General features: G+C 41.9%; 1 protein-coding gene across 20 annotated transcripts; it reads left to right on the top strand.

Annotated features, from left to right (window-relative positions):
• The first annotated feature begins 939 nt into the window (after positions 1-939).
• Positions 940-18,919, top strand: elavl3 (ELAV like neuron-specific RNA binding protein 3). Of its 20 annotated transcripts, none has more exons than XM_085783744.1 (8): positions 961-1,395; positions 8,549-8,765; positions 8,867-8,970; positions 11,144-11,297; positions 11,438-11,663; positions 12,193-12,246; positions 12,819-12,857; positions 13,663-18,919. In XM_085783744.1, exons 1-8 carry the CDS (start codon positions 1,387-1,389, stop codon positions 13,988-13,990), a joined length of 1,131 nt encoding a protein of 376 aa, XP_085639870.1. In that variant the 5' UTR covers positions 961-1,386; the 3' UTR covers positions 13,991-18,919. The 20 variants fall into 20 exon arrangements, with proteins under 20 accessions (XP_085639881.1, XP_085639870.1, XP_085639866.1 ...); XM_085783740.1 differs by having other exon boundaries at positions 13,642-18,919; XM_085783743.1 differs by having other exon boundaries at positions 11,435-11,663.
• The last annotated feature ends 719 nt before the right edge of the window (positions 18,920-19,638 follow it).

Genomic DNA, 19,638 nt, shown 5'->3' with positions numbered 1-19,638 from the left:
TGACTACTGGCTGCCGCCGCTGCTGCTGCTGCTGCTGCTCTGTTCATAAAAAAAACAAGAAAAAAACAAGGAAAAGACGACATTCAGCGAAAGCTACAACTGCAACTTTTCACTGAATGGACATGAATTAATTCAGGGGGGCATCTACTTTGTTATTCTCATGTCTGCACCTGACCCTATAGCTAGCCATCTGCCTTGCATACGAGAGAGTCCAGAAATCACCCGCTCCTTTGGTCTTATTATGGATTTACTCCTTTGTTTCTAGCACACAGTTCACACCCAATTATTGCATATTTTGTGTCTTCTTTTTTTTTTTTCTCCCCCACCACCACCACTCCTCCATTATTGCAATTCTGTGATTACGTTGTGTGGACTCAGAGAAAAGTCTGCCGATTCCACACTTGGAATGGCTTTTTATTCTCAAAGACAAAAGGCTGGAGGGAGTGAAGTTGTTTGCTGTGGTTTCAAAACGGGGGGCCTAAATGGAGAATGAGAGAGAAAAGGGAAAAAAAAAAAAGGGGAGAGAGAAGTGAGTGCAAAGTGTGGGGAATGAGAGAAAGAGAGAAAGAGAGAGAGACAAGTCCGCTGTCTTCTGCTGCACCCATCTGTTCTGAAAGTGCAGGTGGAGCCCTATTCACTCCGCTCTGCATGTGTGTGTGTGTGTGTGTGTGTGTGTGTGTGTGTGTGTGTGTGAAGAGGGGGGCAGGAAGAAAGGAAGGGCAGCGAGAAGGAGGGAGTGGAGAGATGGAAGGGCAGGGATGGAAAAGGGAAGGGGTGTGTGTGAGTGTGTGTGTGGGGTGGGGGAGGTGGGGGCTCTTGGTGATCTCTCCTGAAGGGGATAATGGGAGAGGAGCGCATTGCAATGGCTGCCATGTAGTACCCTCCCTGCACAATTAGCCAATCAGCAGCGCGCTCTGCCAGCCAGGAGGACGCATAAAAGAAGAACATTGCAGCAGAGGCACAGAAGGACACTGCGAGAGGAGCAGGGAATTACACACACACACAAAAACACAGCAGAAAAACCAGAACACCCTCCTCCCCTGGACACACCCTGCTGAGGATCACTGCTTCTCTTTTTTTCTGAACCGTCGCCCACGCCACACGGAGAGAGAACGCGCTCTCCCTCATCATCATCCAGTAGAAAACCCCTTTACTCCTCATTTTCATCCTATAGAGGACGACTACAATCTCGGAGGGCTGAGATCCCCTGGCGAAGATTGTATTTTTTTCCTTTTTTTCTTTTTTTTTCTTTTAATTTGGACTCCTGAGAGAACGTAAAGGGCCATATCACAGAAAAAGGCCGAAGAGCACATTAAGAGACTCAGCCTCCAGCTTCAAGACCAGTGCAAAAACAAGGACCTAGATTTCTTTCATTGTACGTCAAGAATGGTTACTGTACGTATTACTCTATTTCTTTTCTTCTTATCTTGTGGAGGGGATGTTGTAGCAGCAGCAGCATGCTTACATGGTGTGTCAGTCCTTTGTGTTGGATGTGCTGTTTAACTACATGTAGCCTACACATGTGATGGAGCCGTACACAGATTTATTTCACATAAGAGTTGGGAGATTATTAGCATTTATTTTTTTTAAAGCAGAGCTCCGGCGGCTGAGCCCACATGCCGAAACACACAGGCAAGCGTTGGGGATTAGCAGTCCTGAGATCCTCCTGTCCAATATGCAGCAGTGCCATATTATTATGATAAGATTAACGATCGATAGTGGCAATTAGTAATCTCATACTGAGTGATGCGCCATGCCGGCTGCGCTCCAGCCTGCAGTCATCCTCAGCCATGGATAAAGTCTTTATCCTGCCATTTTAGACAGCACGGGCTTTACGTTTCAGCGCCGCAGCCCCTCTCTCCGACCGCCTCGGTGTCGCAGCAGCTGTGAATATATCGCCTTAATGATTGCAGGAGTTAAGGTTTAGGAAATTCCGCAGGATTACAGTGATGGAGAGGCGATGGGCTCAGTGTGTGTGTGTGTGTGTGTGGTGGGGAGTAGGGAGGAGAGGAGGAAGGAGGAGGATGAGGAGGATGAGGAAGGAGGGTGGGGGGGGAGAGACTTGCTTTCTTTGCCTGGTGCAGCACAAGGATGCTGGAGACGAGTTTCTGAGACAAAACACGATGCCTGGGAGGCTGAGGGCCCATCTAGCAAGGCACAGGGAAAAAAAAGGGTCGAGTCACTCCGAGAGAGGGGGGGGGGGTGGGATGGGATGGGTAAGGGAGGGGGGGAGGAAGAGGGAGAGGAGGAGAGGAGGGGAGGAGAGGGGATTACGCATCCATTGGTTTGCATTGAATCAGACAAAGTCCAAAAAATTCCTCAGGGTTTCTCGTTGCGATGCAACCGAGTAAATGGGCTGGAAACCTCAGAGGAAGAAGGAGAAGGACGCGCATTTGGACATCTCCATTTTAAAGCGCATTTTCTTCTCCTCCTCCTCCTCCTCCTCCTCCTCCTAAGTAGCATCGCATAGGCTACGTACAAGATGGCCATGCTCGCGCTGCGCCTGTCGGATAGAGAAGGAGATGTGAGCGGTGATAAAGTAGCTCCGCTGCGTGTACGTGTGTGTGTGTGTGTGTGTGTGTGTGTGTGTGTGTGTGTGTGTGTGTGTGTGTGTGTGTGTGTGTGTGTGTGTGTGTGTGTGTGTGCGCAGACGGCCGGATTGGGCGTGTCTCTGCTGGACCGGAGAACCAAACCAAAGCAAAAGGCCTCGGAGCGTCAGTGTGTATGTGTGTGTATGCGCCTGTGTGTGTGTGTGTGTGCGGCTCCCAGCAGGTAGTTCACACAGGCCGGCCAATTAAAAACACACACATTTACATTAAACGACATGAAGCTACGATGTGAATAACAGCCTAAACCGGGAAGCAGCGCGCGCATGATGATGTATACAAAAAAATCTGCTTGATGACGTGAAATAGCCACCCTCCTAAATAAAAAAAGAAAAGAAAAAAATCACTACACTATTTTATTATGCTGATTTTAAATCATAATGATATCTACACGTGATGTGGTGTTTAGTCTGCAGTCTACGACTAATTATAGTATGAACTCAACATGAATAATTTAACCCAGAGAAAGAACAGGATGTGAGGGGTTGAAATATGAAATATGAAGCCATGATGATTAACTTTTACCACCTCCCCTCAGCGAATCTGAAACACGAGAGAAATAACAATAAATTAAATAAAAATAATAATAAGTGGGAAATGGATGTGGACAGCATGTTGTTGCATCATCTGTGAGGCTCCAACTATCCACTTGACACGTTTCCACTTGCAGGCTCATTCTCTTCCTCTCTCTCACTGCTGTATATATACTGTACCTATTGTCCCTTCCAGGCCTTAGACGGTGTCACGCCGACAGAGGCTGTATAGCTCTCCCTCCACATGGTCCGCAGTCCCTCCATGCCTGTACCGCAGTGCCAAGCAAATAAAAAAGCGTTGAGTCAGATAACCTTTCTGAGGCACTTACACAATTCAAGGACAAGGACAGCCGAGGCCATCACTGTAAAAAAAAGAAAGAAAGAAAGAAAGAAAAAACACCATAAACAGGTGTTTGATGTCAACTGGAAAAAAAAAACTACATGGACCTCATAAGACTAGAATTAAAACCGTATTAAATCTTATTTAAAAAAATGTTTTAAATGAGAATAAACACAGCAAAGACGTTTGTATCTGCAGAGTTAAGACGTGACCTGTGGAAAAACTTACATGAGACGTTCAATGCAATTATGTAAGAGGTGATTTGCCTCCTGTTGCCCTCGACTTCATGTAATTATCAGCAACAAATATAAAGCCTGAAGGGCCAGAGAGGGAGCTCCTTCCATCTCTGAGACAGCACAATCAATTTCTAGGGCCACCATTTTTCCTCATAATAATCTTTTTAGTGAACGAATATTGATCAGGAAGTACATAAAACAGATTGAAAAACAACATTTTCAATATTTGTATTCATAATAATGCAGTTTTTTGGGGGGGGCCTGAACACCGCCTGCTTTTACCCTGTTTTTTTGAATTACAACTACCCGTGAATACAAGTCATTCACACCAACAGATAAATATCTACTATCGTTTATTTATTTATTTTCTAATTTGACCTATCATGGCTTTTTTTTTTCCCTTTTTGACTTGGTGCTGGCAACTGTAACAGCCATTGTTCCCGGAGAGTCCTGCAGCCCCTGGCCACAACACAAAGCGCCACTGTTTACATTAATATTCATAGTGCTGCCATAGCCTCTGCGAGGGAGAAGAGGAGGAACGGGTGGCTCTTTTGTTTGGTCGTTTCAATACGTTTATTCAGCAAAAAGGCGCTCCGGCTCATGAATGCCTGCAGAGCTCACAAGTCCTGCCTTTAAAAAAAAAATAAAAAAAACAGCTCTAAATAAGAGAGAAAGAGAAATCGAGGGATTCTGTTGTGCATACGCATCTTATAAAAACAACCTTAAATGCAAGTTTTCTCGTAATAACTCGGTTTAAATGTGTTTAAAATGCTGATATGTAGAAAATAAAAGCGGTCGGTTGCTGTTTGCTTCGTATTCTCGGGCCTGTGTGGCCTCAAATGAGACCGTCCGAAAGCCACTCCCTTTTTCAGCACGCTGGAGAGCGCCCCGCATGCTACAAGGACTCGCAAGACAGATTTGTCTCCCCGAGCCTTTTGACGTTGTCTGCTCCAATCTTATCAAAGCAGCCCCCTATAATTCAAAGGCCCGGAATCTTTTTGGAAATCTTTTTATTTCTAGTCTGCGGAGCGGAGAATAGGGAGGGATGAGGGATGGAGGAAGGGAGGGAGGCTCGGTGCATGGCTGACATGAGCTGTGACTCCTGTCGTCCTGTTGTTTTACAGCTGCCACCATGATCCCTTAAGCTGCAGAGAGTGTGGCTAATGCCCTTTGTTTGGGATAATCCTGTAATCTGTGTTATTTAGAAGGCTCATTTACACTTCAGCCTAGCGTTCAGTTTTGATTCATGCCTTCCAGAAAAAAGAAGAAAAAAAATCTTTATATAATGCTTTATAATGTGGACCAGAGACAAGGTTATTTATCAAAAAATGAAAAGAGGAATCCTTGTCTTTATTTTTTAATTCAAGAAATATATATATATGTAAGTGTACTTTGATGTTTAGTTTTAGCACACAAAGAGGAGTGATATAGCAAAAACACATTTACTTCTACAATAAGGGACAAACAGTAAATCCTCCCTCCTGATGGTCACCTCCACATCCTTTTCTCTTATTGCACTAACGTTAAAATGTATTTTCCGCTCTGGACTGTGACAAACAGCAGAGACGGACAGTGAAAGCTGTTCCTGAGCATCAGAAGGCAGAGAACAGAGGCTGCATTTACGTTTTAGTCATGTAATGCTCCTGCGTTTTGTAATTTAATAGTGTAGCTAACAGTGTAGGTGGTTCATGTGCTTGGCGAGTGGAGGCAGGGCTCTTGTTTGCGTGCAAGTCTGGGTTCATGTGTTTGGCAGTGGGGGGTGGGGGGAGGCAGGGCTCTTGTTTGCGTGCAAGTCTGGGACCATGTGTAGGCGATGCTGATGCAGTGCATTAAATATTAAGGGATATCTCACAGAACCCCCAAAATAGAAAAAAGAAAAAGCAGTGTGGGGCTCATGGTGCCACCCAAACAACTCAAACTGTTCAAAGCATATTCCTTTATGTTTTCATCCCTATTTGACATATGTTTGGGTACATTGATATGTATATGCATATTCATCACACCCTGGACCTAACACTTCAATTGTCTCCAGTGGATGAAAATGTCTGGGCTATATAACTGGAGCAGATCTATATTGGGTATATTGTGATTATTCATGCTACTGTAGGCCTTCATCACAGCATCACAATGAATTATTGTCTCTTTTAATTAGGTTACTGCCAACAAAACTCAAGACTATTCGATTTTTTTATTTATTTTTTTCTGCTGTTAATGTGAAAAAAATATAAAATATGACGTTTACGGCCTCTTTGTTTGGGATAACTTCAGAGTGTGCTGTTTCTCTCCAATTCCGTTAAAAAAAAAAAAAAAGGAAAAAAAGTCTTGGTTGCTGCTTGTGTCAGCCACTCTCAGTGTCCAGCCCTTACTCAGTGGTTCTGTGAATTATATAACTTCACACTGTTCACTGGGGATGTGTGTTCTGCCATGCTGAGGGTTATTTCCGTTGGCCCTAATATGTGTGTGTATGTGTGTGTTTGTGTGTGTGTGTGTGTGTGTGTGTGTGTGTGTGTGTTTTTTCCTTTCCTTCAAAATGCTTTTGTCATATTTGGGACACATTCACTTGCTCATATTTCTTATAGTCAGACGCATCACGTCAAACGCGACTGCACTGGGTTAATATTACAATAAATGTAACATAAAGGCTCGGTTCCACCTTTATCTGTCAACACGTGTTACTCATATCATCATTTCTAAAGAGCACACAACTTACACTCATCTGGCATTTTAGCCTTTCATCAAACTCTTCATGTGGCAACACCCTCCTCCTCCTTCTGCGTGTGGAGACGTGTGTTTGAAGTATTTTATTTTTAGGCTGTCTTTTACTCTTTTGCCCTCGTCGTCATAATCAATTCATCTTACTGATGTTTCCTGCTTCGGCAAAGCTGCGTGATAATATAATATATATTTTAAAAAAAACATGGAGGAAAAAATGTCTGACCTGTATATCTGCTCCTCAAAGGCACAGACGCAAACACAAACACAGAGCGAGCTGAAAGTAAGAAAGCCATTCAGCCATTAGAAACAATGCAGTCTTTGAGGGGCTGTTACCTGGGCAACCTGTGTCGAGGTGAGGCTCAGAGGAAGACAGCGGGTTGCAGAGACGAGGGGGAAAAAGCAGGTTAGACGCACACTCTTTGGAGAGAACAAATAAAAAACGGCACATAGACCTAGAAATATGATTGAAGGCATTAATTTAGCTGTAACAATGAAACATGGCATAATATATTTACAATACGTTTTTTTTTTTTTTTAGAGAGAGATGTGAGAGCCCACATTTCAACACTGTGTGAAATTCATATCCTGAGACAAAGTGCTCACCTCTTGCAGTCATCCTCAGCAATAAAGATTCAAATGTTCAGCTCTCTTCAGCCATTAAAATAAATCAGTTCGTCCATTATCAGAGAACAGATCCTAAAAAGCTCCAGGAGCTAATTGCCAGGTTAACATCTATTTCATAAATAATGCTGATGTGCTTCACTGACACTTGATATTTCTCATCAAGACACCAGGACTTCCCCTGAATATGATTCTGAACATTCATTAAGTCCCTTTGTTGCTCTGGACTACACCGAAAGACCCCAAGAGTTTAAAGAAGACTCATTTACTCCTATTGACATACATAACACCCACCACTTAGACACCTGCACCAGCTCAAACTCACAATTTCACACAGTTATTTACATTTTAGCCCCATCTGTGCACATTTAAAACTGATTATCTAGACACTTTACAGCTCAGTCAAACATGCACTGAACATATACTGTTATAGTTCAGGACAAGTATAATAAATCAAAGAGTAAATCAGATGTTTGAAGATGAAAGTAGGTAGTAGTGTTCAGGTGCATCGCCCAAAACTGTTGCAAGTTTGTGATCCTAAGATGACAAATAGGAGCAGCTCTACAGCGCCAGTGTCACACAATGCAATAACTCCACGACTAGTTTAACTTTAATTTATCTCAAAAACCTAAATTTGCCAAGATCTTTCCAGGATCCAGAGACAAAGAACTAGGTGCTGTGAGTGTGAGCAGAGGGAAAGTGGAGCAGGAAGTTTTTGTTTCTGACCACACAGATGTTCCTTGAGAATCCCCTGTGGATCAAATCAAGCAACACGGTGTACACTCCAGAGCAACACAGCACAGGAGAGGAGACACAAACACTAAACAGCGTGCACTAACCCACACCCTTACTCTACTTACAAAAATAAAAAAGTCAGCTGACCACAAAGAAAACCTTAAAAGATACCCAGGAACAAAGGTGTAATCCTGGCTTATTTTACCAGCTGACCGTGTTATTCCTCATTTACTGTGGCACTAAACCCATTCAACAATGTCACTCTCCCCTTTGTCCGTCATCTCAGCCCCTTGCCTCCTCTACCCTGCCCCCCACCCCCCCTTCTCTCCCCGAGAGCCTCTCGCCAACCTCGCATACCACCATCACTATTATCCATCCCTGTGTAATGATGTAATGGTGTTTGACCCTGGAAGAGAGTGGGGGGAGGGGAGGAGTAAGGAAAAAGGGACTGTGACATCTGCAGGACCAGAGGCAGGGAGCGAGAGAGCAGGAAAAATGGGGTGAATGGAAAGGAGGAGGGGGAGGGGAAGATGATAAATCAGACCTCATATCCATCTCTGGTTTAGCAATGCTGATTCCTGACCTTTCCCTTCTGACAGTGACAAAGTGGACACAGTCTGTGCGGGGCGTAGCTCGCAATTGTGTGTATTAGATGGCACATGGCAGATACGTATATTCATATGAAGCCATTTCATTTCGCTTGTGTCCTTTTTGTGCGCTTGCAACGAAATTATGAATCTAACTTCCGCTCTTCCTCAGCAGATAATCAGCACCATGGAAACCCAGGTGTCCAACGGTCCAAGCGGAACCAGTCTGCCAAACGGTCCAGTCATCAGCACCAACGGCTCCACGGACGACAGCAAAACCAACCTGATCGTCAACTATCTGCCTCAGAACATGACTCAGGAAGAGTTCAAAAGTTTGTTCGGTAGCATCGGAGAGATCGAGTCCTGCAAGCTAGTCAGAGACAAGATAACAGGTAGGACGACAGCGAGTCCACGCCCCGAAGACGACGTTTGCACTTCATCTGGGTTTTTGGAAAACGTTTTGACATCGCTGTGCGTCTCTCTTTGTCTCCAGGTCAGAGTTTGGGATACGGTTTTGTAAACTACGTGGATCCAAATGATGCAGACAAGGCCATCAACACGCTCAATGGCCTCAAACTACAGACTAAAACAATCAAGGTGAGCAGAACTCGATCTTCTGTGATATTCACATTTCATTTTTTGATTTTCGGTGGCATGCTGGACAAAAGAAAGGAAGTGGAGATTTTGTTCAAAAAAATGGGGGTGGGGGGTGGAAGAGAGGGGAGGGGGGGTTGGTGACAGACGTGACAGAGGGAGGGGAGGAAAACGGGGAGGTGGAAGCAGAAGGGAGCAGTGGGTAGAACAAAGGAAGTGAGAGGAAGGTTGAAAAGAGAAGGAGAGAGTGGAGGTCAGAAAGCAAGGGGCGGACAGCATGCAGAGGTTATTGTGATGGAAATGTAATTAGGAAGCCTGACTGCGGTGCACAAGGGTCAGTCCAGGTTACCCCATCTGCCTCCAATCTAGGCTAATTAGGGGGCTTCTTTGTCCCAAAATCAGATGAGGGGAAAAAAGGGGGGCATACCATTAAACGCTACTTCCTCCCACCCCCCCTCCCCAACCTGATCAAAGTAGATCAAAGATGGAGATAAACGGCAGGATGGAGAAAGAAAAAAATCAAATCTCAGAGAAAGCAGAGCAGGTGAAAGCTCTGGCAGCTGTTCATGAAAAGAGGCGTTAATTCTGACTTATGACTGATCAAACAATGAGCTGGGAGCAGGAAACCTTCACTACTGAATCTGGTCCCTTTTTGTTGAAAGAATAAATACACATTTAGTTTTGTAAATAAAGTTTGAATTAAGCTTTTAAATATAAGACAAATTACTTTCACTCTGGAACAGCCACTTAGATAAAATTACCACGCCAATAATTACAATTTATTGTTAATTTTATGTTATGACATACATGAATTATTCCATGCATCTACACATGGATCGCTGGGTCTGTGATTAACTTTTTTAATCATTGTTCTCAGATTTAGAAATTGTTGTCAACACCATACTTTTATCTTTTGCTTCAATAGAGAGGGGGGTGAGACTAAGAGAGAGGGGGCAACAGTAGAGGGGTAGGGGGTAGCTCGGAGAGCAGAATGCCAATGACAGGATTAGAGGCCATATGGGCTTCAGGCACCATCTGTACTGTGGGAGCGACAGGGAGAGGGTTAATTATAGGGCAGCCTCTGCTCCCTGAACACAGCAACTCCCCCCTGACTCGTCCAGAACACCCTAATCACTGCACCACACAACCCTCCTGCTCATACTGTCTGTCTGTGTACACAATTACACTGGTGCTTAGTACTGATGGATGAAATCAGAACACCTGTACTCATTTGAAAGACAATATACGTGCTGTGTGTTATGTGCTTCCTTTGTGTCAATGCGCAACTTCATTTTAATGCTACGACTATTTCTAAAAAAATTTTAAAAAGTCGAACAAGCCTTGGACATTTGTATTCATAACGGCGATGTATACGCACACAAACACAACTCAATAGTGTGAGTTGTGTGTTTAGAAGTTGTCAAGCATCCTGCAAGTCTTGTGATGCACTTACATTGTTTGCTCTCTGCCAGTGGAGCTGCTCCCCCCTCCACACCCCACCCCTCTAGAGGATAGAAACAAAGGAAGGAGGCAGGACAGGGAGGGCAGCTCAGCCTATCTCAGACAACACTCACTCTGTCTCTCCATCACACACAAACACAGCGGCGCTCCCCAACAATGCACCGAACTGGATTATCTACCACACATGTGTTCACACGCTCCCATAAACACCAACAGCAAGAGCAGCGTGCGTACGGCTTTCAACAAAAATCAATCAGATTTTCCTCGGCAGTACAAGATCTAAAACGTTCTGAAAGTAGACCAAAAGTAGACCATGAGGGGATATAAACACAGACGCACCAAAAATGGCTGTGCACTAATTAAGTCACTGGTGAATTCAGGCAAATATATCGACTAAAGCTGATGTTTCTCAGTGCAAAACAAAGTTGACACTATGGGTTTGTTAGCTGATGATGGGTAGCAGTTTGGGTACTGGTCACAGTTGTTTCTGAATGTCTCATAGTGAGTTAGTGTGAGCTTGAAGGCACTGATTAAGTCCATCGATAGAAAAGCAAAGTGAGCTGGGTCTGCAGTGAAGAACTGCTGGGCACAATTTGGGAACTCAGCCTCGGCCACATGTTCCTCCACTTAAAGTCTGTGTTTCTCCTAAAATGTGATTTCTGGCGGTGTATTGATAAAAAAAAATAAACGTATTCATTTTATTTGGGTGTTGTAGGTATCATATGCCCGGCCAAGCTCGGCTTCTATTCGTGATGCCAACCTTTATGTGAGCGGGCTCCCCAAGACCATGAGCCAGAAAGACATGGAGCAGCTGTTCTCCCAATATGGTCGCATCATCACATCCCGCATCCTAGTGGACCAAGTCACAGGTATAGCCTTATCTCACATCTCATGTCGACACTGACAAGGACAAGTTTATCTGGAAGAACAGTATCTGTAATCCCAGTCAGACGACCACGTAAATTGATGCCAAGATAGTGACATTGGTCTGTTTTCTTATTCGGAGCAGGCATATCACGAGGAGTGGGCTTCATCCGGTTTGACAAGCGAAATGAAGCGGAGGAGGCCATCAAAGGTCTGAACGGACAGAAGCCTTTGGGTGCCGCCGAGCCCATCACTGTCAAGTTCGCCAACAACCCCAGCCAGAAGACAGGCCAGGCCTTACTGACTCAGCTGTACCAGACTGCTGCACGCCGCTACACGGGACCCCTGCACCACCAGACTCAGCGTTTCAGGTACTGAAGCTTTACCAACATCAGCGTGTCCATCACTAACCAACAGATAGTCCATGAAGATAGTCCATGTGTCAAGATCAAGTCATGGGTCATCCTGCTCTGTCGTTTTGCTTAAGCAAACTCAATACCCAACAGATTTTTAAATGTCAAGTGTTAAGTGTGTCAACATTGCAGTGTTTTAGTACAACATCATTACTGAGTCAATAGTCAAAGTCAAGTCTCTGAAAGGTTTTTTGACAATTATCAAGCATCAACTACACCAGAGAATAGCTAAGAGTAAATATTCCTCAAAGACTACGTTCAAGAAGAAATCACCAGAAGAAGTCACACAACCCAAAAGCAGCAAATGTGGGCCGATTCTACAATGGAAAGGCAATGGAAAAGGAAAAAAACTAAATATTCTCAGTCACTATTAACACTTAAATTGTTCCTTTTATCAATATTATCACTTTATGGTAAAGAAGGAAATGGCAATATTGCATTGTCCCTCCTTCTCACTCTTTTTCTCTGACTTTCTTTTAAACTGCAGCGTGATCCCTTCACTTGGAAAGGGACCTGATCCAAATAACAGCTCAAAACCAATGTAAGAGACTGGATTTTATCAAGTACAACACAAAAATAAAGCTAAATAATTACTGGTTTAAGAACAATTATACTGAACATTAAGTGTTGCCGATATTTCATAGGCTTTATAGGCATCCTAATTATTGAAATTGCCAAAGTTTGGCCACATCTACATGCGTAATTATTGATAAAGGTTTAAAAGCTCTGAAAGTCGAGGGCTTCCAGTGGGAAATAATTTAATGGAGCCTCACAAAAAAATGTACTTTTACTCAGTGGATGTGAAATGGCCTCGGACACTGGATTTATTTTTTCTTACATTTGAATCACTCAAGGGGAAACTATTTCTGAGCTTAAACGACTCAACTCACTTTTAACAAAAAAAAAAAAAAAAAGTCCAGCTGAGGCACATATTCACAGGACTATTTGACAAGCCATCAGTTTGTGGTTGGATGGTTTGGGACTGCGGTGCAGTGAAGGATGCCCTCTGGAGGCCAGCTGGTGAAGGAGCTACATGTTAACTGACAGCCCCCCTTCCTTGTAGATCTCATAACTAACTTCTGCATCCCCTTCATTCTCCCTCTTGCGTTGCAGACTCGACAATTTACTAAACGCCAGCTACGGAGTCAAGAGGTAAATGCCAAAGGTGTACTTTCAAAAGCATCCATGCCAAAATAAAACCTCAAACAAAGTGCCCGGAATACCACCTGCTGACTTCCTCTCGAAATTAGATATAAAGGCCATGATTATTAAAGCCCACCGCCCATTTATCCATGTCACAGAAGCAGCCCAGACAACAAAACACTACCTGTAATTGCAATAAGCAAAGATCCAGCCTTCTAACAGCAGGGTATTCTGGCATGGCTTTGTTTAACCTTTTTGTTCGTTTGTTTTAATCAATAGAAATAAGTTATGTATGTATTTATTTATGAACTAACATTGTCAGTTTCAGTTGCTTTAATGTCCCCTTTTTTTCACCAGCATGGACATACCAGATTCCGTTTGCGTCTCCTCTGTTTGCTCCAAGTTTTTGTATGATTTGATTCCAATTTGCTTTTCATCCCTCTCTAGGTTTCTGTGTTTTGTTCAATACTGTGATTTCTGTTGAACATTGTGATTCATGTGTTTAATTCTTCCAGAGGCTTTGGTCAGCAGAGAAAATGAAATGAGAAAATATGCAGATTGTGTGGGCGTTTGTGTCTCAGTGCACACAGTGTCATTTTGTATGAAAACAAAAAGGTAGTTTGGAGCCACTGGGGGTGCCCACATATTTACTGTACAGCAGAGGGGATGGTGATGGGGTCCCCTGATACCCGACTACAAGTTTTTTTTTATCATTTCTCGCAGATAAATGTCCATAAGACACAGTATAGAGCACTGAATGTCGTGTGGAACTTCAGAATGACACCCATGGTAGCTCTCCTACTCTCTTCCCCAGATTCTCGCCCATCACCATCGACAGCATGACCAGCCTCGCCGGGGTCAACCTGACCGGTCCGACCGGAGCCGGCTGGTGCATCTTCGTCTACAATCTGTCCCCCGAGGCGGACGAGAGCGTCCTGTGGCAGCTCTTTGGGCCTTTCGGCGCCGTCACCAATGTCAAGGTCATCCGTGACTTCACCACCAACAAATGTAAGGGCTTTGGCTTTGTCACCATGACCAATTACGATGAAGCCGCCATGGCCATCGCTAGCCTTAACGGCTACCGCCTGGGTGACCGCGTGCTGCAGGTTTCCTTCAAGACCAGCAAGCAGCACAAGGCCTGAGAGAGAGAGGCTGCTGGCGCCAGCTCCTTCGACCTGCAGGGAGAGCAACCCGAGCTCCCTGCGTCATCACTCTACATGGGCCTGGACTGAGTCTCTCTCTGACACATTCTCACACAAATTCATAATATATTATTACAAACACACACATGCAGATGAACACGTACACACATACATGCACACATAAGCAAACATATCCATACTCAAGCATACACGCGTCAGAGTTTCAAACAAAACACACTAGTGGAGTTTTTCTTTTCTCTTTACACAACATACTAGTCCTTCCCTATATTTGCCTGGATTGAATTAGAAGGGGTACGTAGCTGGTTTGTTGGGTAGGGGCAAGAGCTATCTATTTAGGAGACAGTCTAACGAATGTGACAGAGAATGTGTACTGAGTGCTTTGATTGAATTCAGGCAAATAACGACAACTGATGAACAAAACGATCAAAAAAATTTAAATGAACGAATATGTGCAATTTACCCAAACTCTTACCCCACCATCTCTCCCACTATCTTGCTGGAGAGGATGTAGTCACTTTTTTACACTTGGGCATTTTGAATCAGCGATTTTTTTAGATCAAAGAAAATGAAATTAAAAACAGTGTTCTCTTATATACGTCTATTAAAATATAACTATATATTCAATATTTAAGGTGGTTATAATAGCCGAGTATGTAAGCATTTTCTAGAAACTTTGACTACTGTTTCCTGACCTGCATTAGGTGGTGCCTAGCGTAAAGGCAGTTACTCTACCCTATGTGAGCTCGTTAGCTCAGACCCAATACAATTTCGGTTAACCAATGAATAGGAATACTGGTCACAGAAAAGAGTAGTCCGAAGGCCATCACTCTTTCCCTCACAGTCTCACACCAAACAACACAATCGTCACTTATGTATCACAGAAACACAGTTCAGTAACTAGCAGATACACACATTTAGTCCACGACAACTACAACTACAACAAAAAAAAGTTATTGTATTTTTTCTAATCAACACAAGCAGACTGTCTGTGAAGCTAGAGCAGAGTGGCAGCGCTCACATGGTGACAGTGTTCATTGGTAATTCTCTTGAGGGCAAGAGAGCAACGAATGTGAGGGGGAAAACCCATTCACGTCAAAGGAAAATACCGGTGTTTTTCCTCTTTTTGCATCACTTCTTTTATATTGCACCTGTATTCTACATTATCCACAGGCCATTTTACTTCGCATGGCTTCGTCGGCCATGATTTGGTGTGAGATCCCTTTAACTGACCTTGGTGTCAAGTGATCGAGATGTGAAAAGGACAACCAAATTATATTATTCTAGCTGCCGAGCTTTGATACTGAATGTCGCTGTGCTTAAGAGAGGTTATGTCTTCAGTAGATTTGTGTAGATAAATAGAAGCAGGGTGATTTAATTACTATATGATTATGATCCAAGAAGCTGCGAAAAGTAACTCGGGAAAGAAAAAAAATGCCATACAATTAAACAATGGTCTACGGGGGTCTGCAGAGAAGTAACACAGATGAGCAAAAATTCAAGAGCACCGGTATTATTCTTCAGTCTAGTGCACAGATAGAAGCTCCCTGAGTAAATGAGGTCAAAGTTTTGCATATCAGCGGAATACATGGGCTCTACGGAAACAACATGCATAGAGCAGATTAAGAGGACTGCAGTTCCTGAACATTTAAAACTGACTTAAGAGTCAGAGTGTGTGAGCAATGCTATCTGGAAATGTTAAAATTATCATTGATCCTTTGAGGAGAAAGGTTACCAGTTCCTCCAGCTTTTCTAAATGCTCTTCAGTTTTAATTTTAAACCCCTCTGTTCTCTTAAGAGCTTCCCAGAAACTTTGAACTCCTGCCCTATCAAAAGATGACTGTACAACATCAAGCCTGCAAATAATAAGTGTCATAATTATACTTCTGTTTACAACAGGAAGGTATTTATTTATTTGCTTCAGATCTGTTTGGCACTATCACAAAAATAGCATTTCTCAAAATATCCCCAACCCAATTGCATGAAAATTATTTATGGCACCCTGATGAAACATTAAGGCCAACCTGTCTCGTTGAAATGTCTGTTACAGACCAGACTTAAGATTTACCATGGGGAGAGCTAATGTCTTTTAATATCAAGACATCTGCACATGATAATAGATTGAATAAGGTCAACTATATTCAAGACATTTTGCTTTTGCTTTTCTAAATGAAGCTGTGTTAGCCAAAGAGGACGATCTCTTTGAAAGGATTACATTAGAGATAAATCTATTTTTATACATACAAAAGAACAAGACCTTGTGCTGAATTTTTACAGATTCTTAAGCTTGGAAAAATTGGGACATCGCATGGCTTTATTTTAAACCCTCTGATCTTTGCAGAGCAAGGGGGAACAAGCATGCGGTGTATGGGTGGGGATTTAGGGAGGGGGCGAAGGAACATTGTATCTCATACAAACCTAACCATTCAACCATATCAAACGACAAACTTAACAAAAACAAATTTGATGTATAAAAAAAAAAGGAAAAAAAGTACAAATCAAACAGTTGGGGGTGTAAACCTGACAGACACATCTATACCTTTGAGTGCTTAGACACACTCACATCTCTTGTCCTGAAGTTGTGTACAGTGTTGCTTCAATGATGGTGCAGTGAAGTGAAGTTCTTTGACTTGAGAATCCCAGACAAAGCCGCAGTGAGACCAGCTCATTGCTCAGCTGAAAAACTCATAATAGCTGCTTGCAAGTAAAAAAACAAGAAAGAAAAAGTAAAAAAGGCAGACTCAAAACACTTTCACCAATTAATAATGGACATTGAGCATGATTCTTTATGATTATATAGATTTGATTTTTGCCAAAGAATTGCTTTGCAAGTCAGTACCAAGAAGGATAATTAAGACTAACTATATAATTCCCTGAGTAATTGCTGTACAAATCTATGTTATTTATTGACTATTTAAGGACCCTCTACGATTTCAGTTGTCATTACTTTTTGAATATCTAAGTTGCGCATATCAGTTTGCATTTGTAAATCCTTAAACCACTAAACCAAATGCTAACATCAAAACAGCTGCAAGCATTCACATTATTTGCACACATTCCATGCAGACGCCGAATAATGATCAAAATACAAAGGCATATCAAACATTCGATGATGAATGAATTCACCTATATTGAGGAAAACAAATCGGATGCATCCATATAATGTATTTTCCCCCAACATTTATATCATCTGCTTTGTCTTGTGACCAATTAAATCCTTCAAGACCATTAACATTGCACTGCTGGAATACTGACCCTGGCATCTTATAATCTGACTCATACTGTTTCATCCCCCGAAATACTCTGAATGATTGTCGCTGGGTTGCCCAGAGCTGACCGCATAAAAAGGAATCATCTAGCTATTTTTGGGTCGAGCAATTTGCAAGAGATAGCAGAGTACAGGACTGAGCACTTGATAAGACCAGTGATAGACGTTAGGAACAACCGTGATAACAGGCCATGTTGAACTGCAGCTGGAGTCGTTTACCCAGCCATGTCCGATGTAGTACAGTCAACCCACAAACCAAACCCACAGCCCGACAACAACCTTTCATACACAGTCTATACAAAGACCTACACCTAATGTAGAGCGAAGGACCATGGCAGGAAACAGTACTACACTGCTTGAGCAACAACAATAATCATTTAAAAAGACAAAAAAACTTTCCTATGGAACAGTAAGTGCAATGTGCTTTGTTTTTATATTGACTGAGAACAAATGATATATATTTTTTAAAAAAGAAATTAAACGTCACACTGAAAAGGTTTGCGGAATAGTGAAAGGAGCAAAAAGTTCAGACGAAAACATTAAAAAAAAAAATCAACAGACTCATTACGATCAAAAAAAATAAAAATGAGAGCTCTGATCTACAAAAAATTCCATAATCACTTCCTCAGCCCCTAATTTGTGCTCTGACCATGCAAGCTCAAACAAAACTGCATATCTGGCTGACTTAATAGAGCAAATCTCAACGACCTTGAAAGGAATACTGTCTAATATATCATCAGTTTTAGCCCATGTCAATTTCAAATATCATTTTTTTTTCCTGTAATTTATTGATTTCATTTACATATCAAGACTCACTTGTTAAATTAGCGTATTTGTGTTGTTGATGTTGCCATAGAGAACACACATGGGTCAAAGATTATGTTTGGTTGCATTGATTGGGTACAGTTTATTATTTTTCTTCCATTATTTAATTAGTTGCAGTTTTTACAGTGTATGCAGATTTTAGACTTAGTTAGATTTTTTTATTTCAATCAAACTGTGTTCAATTGTGTTTGTAAAAGTCTGTGGTAGCTTTTGTTGCAACATAAAATAATTTAAACAGAAAAAATTCAAAATAGCGCCAACAAACTTGTATTATTTGGGCGACTTTAAGCTTGTAGTTTTAACTTATTGTTAACTTAAAAACTATTTATTATGATTATTATTATTGCCTCGTATAAAGTATGTTTTGTGTATATTTATGGTTTATTTCATTATATTTGCAAGTTTAAAAGATTTTAAGTTTGCCAAAATTGTGGTTACACCATTTCGTTTCTTAAAAGGGGGACAAATAGAAAAACAGTTTTAGAAGTACGATTTGGAAACGTTCTCCATAGTCAAAGAATGCACTGCTATATTTAACTAATTGAAGTGTATAAACATACATGCTGTGTGCTAGATGTTATGCCTTTACTGCCTGTGTTCTGTTTGTCTTGTTAAATGAAAATCTTTTAATTATTTAATCTAATCACAGTCTTGTTTTTCAACCACTCGGTCAACCCCTGAGACATGGGACAGCTCCTGTAGTGAGGCTTTGGTCCACTCACGGGTCCAGCGTTTAGCCAGTTAACAGAGATGTCCTGGGTTTGATATGCTTTCAAGATGCTTTCCTGTTAACGCTAATGGGCTGATTTATATATATATATATATATATACACATATATAAAAAATGGATATTAAGGGTTCTGTTTCTGTAAAAGCATTGTAATACTGAGATCATCAATATCAATTTGTGCTTCTGAAACAATGATGTTTTTTGGAAACCCAGACAAGAGCTCTGGCTAAAGATTACCGAGCTCAGACAAGCTGCAGGAAGGCTTTCTTGGGTGTCTCTAGGGTAGTAAAAGGGGTGAGTGGTCCTTCTGTTTCTCAACCAACTGTATTTTGTGTCTATTTATTTAGAAGAGGGGACGCAGTAACTTAGTGATGTTTTTCTTACATTTTCCTGGAATGGTAGAACAAATCAAAGGTGAAAATGATCAAAACAGTTCTGCTGACACCAATATCAGTGGAAGAAATACAAAATCTCATACTTCCAAACATGACCAAATGAACAATGTCAAAATTTAACAAAGAGAAAAAAACCTTTCAGTTTAGTCTAGGATATTTATTACTGGGATTTCAGCTGAAGACGCTTGAAGACTTTTTCATGGAATTGTTTAATTATTTGTACTTTACATGCCAGAAAAAAATAAAAGTTACAAATATGACTGACTTGATTTTCATTGACTGTCAAAAAGTATTTCTGAACATTATGAACAAACATATAAGATGTGATGATGTTGTGTTGGAATTTGATTTGCCAGTGAAATAATAAGGATTGGATTGTTTTTTTTTTTGATAATCTTATGAGACTTGTTGG

This window comes from Trachurus japonicus, chromosome 8, assembly GCF_045865225.1.
Source record: "Trachurus japonicus isolate A0001 chromosome 8, Traja_1.0".
In the NCBI taxonomy this organism is placed as follows: Eukaryota; Metazoa; Chordata; class Actinopteri; order Carangiformes; family Carangidae; genus Trachurus; species Trachurus japonicus.
This window is presented reverse-complemented; position numbering and strand designations above follow the sequence as displayed.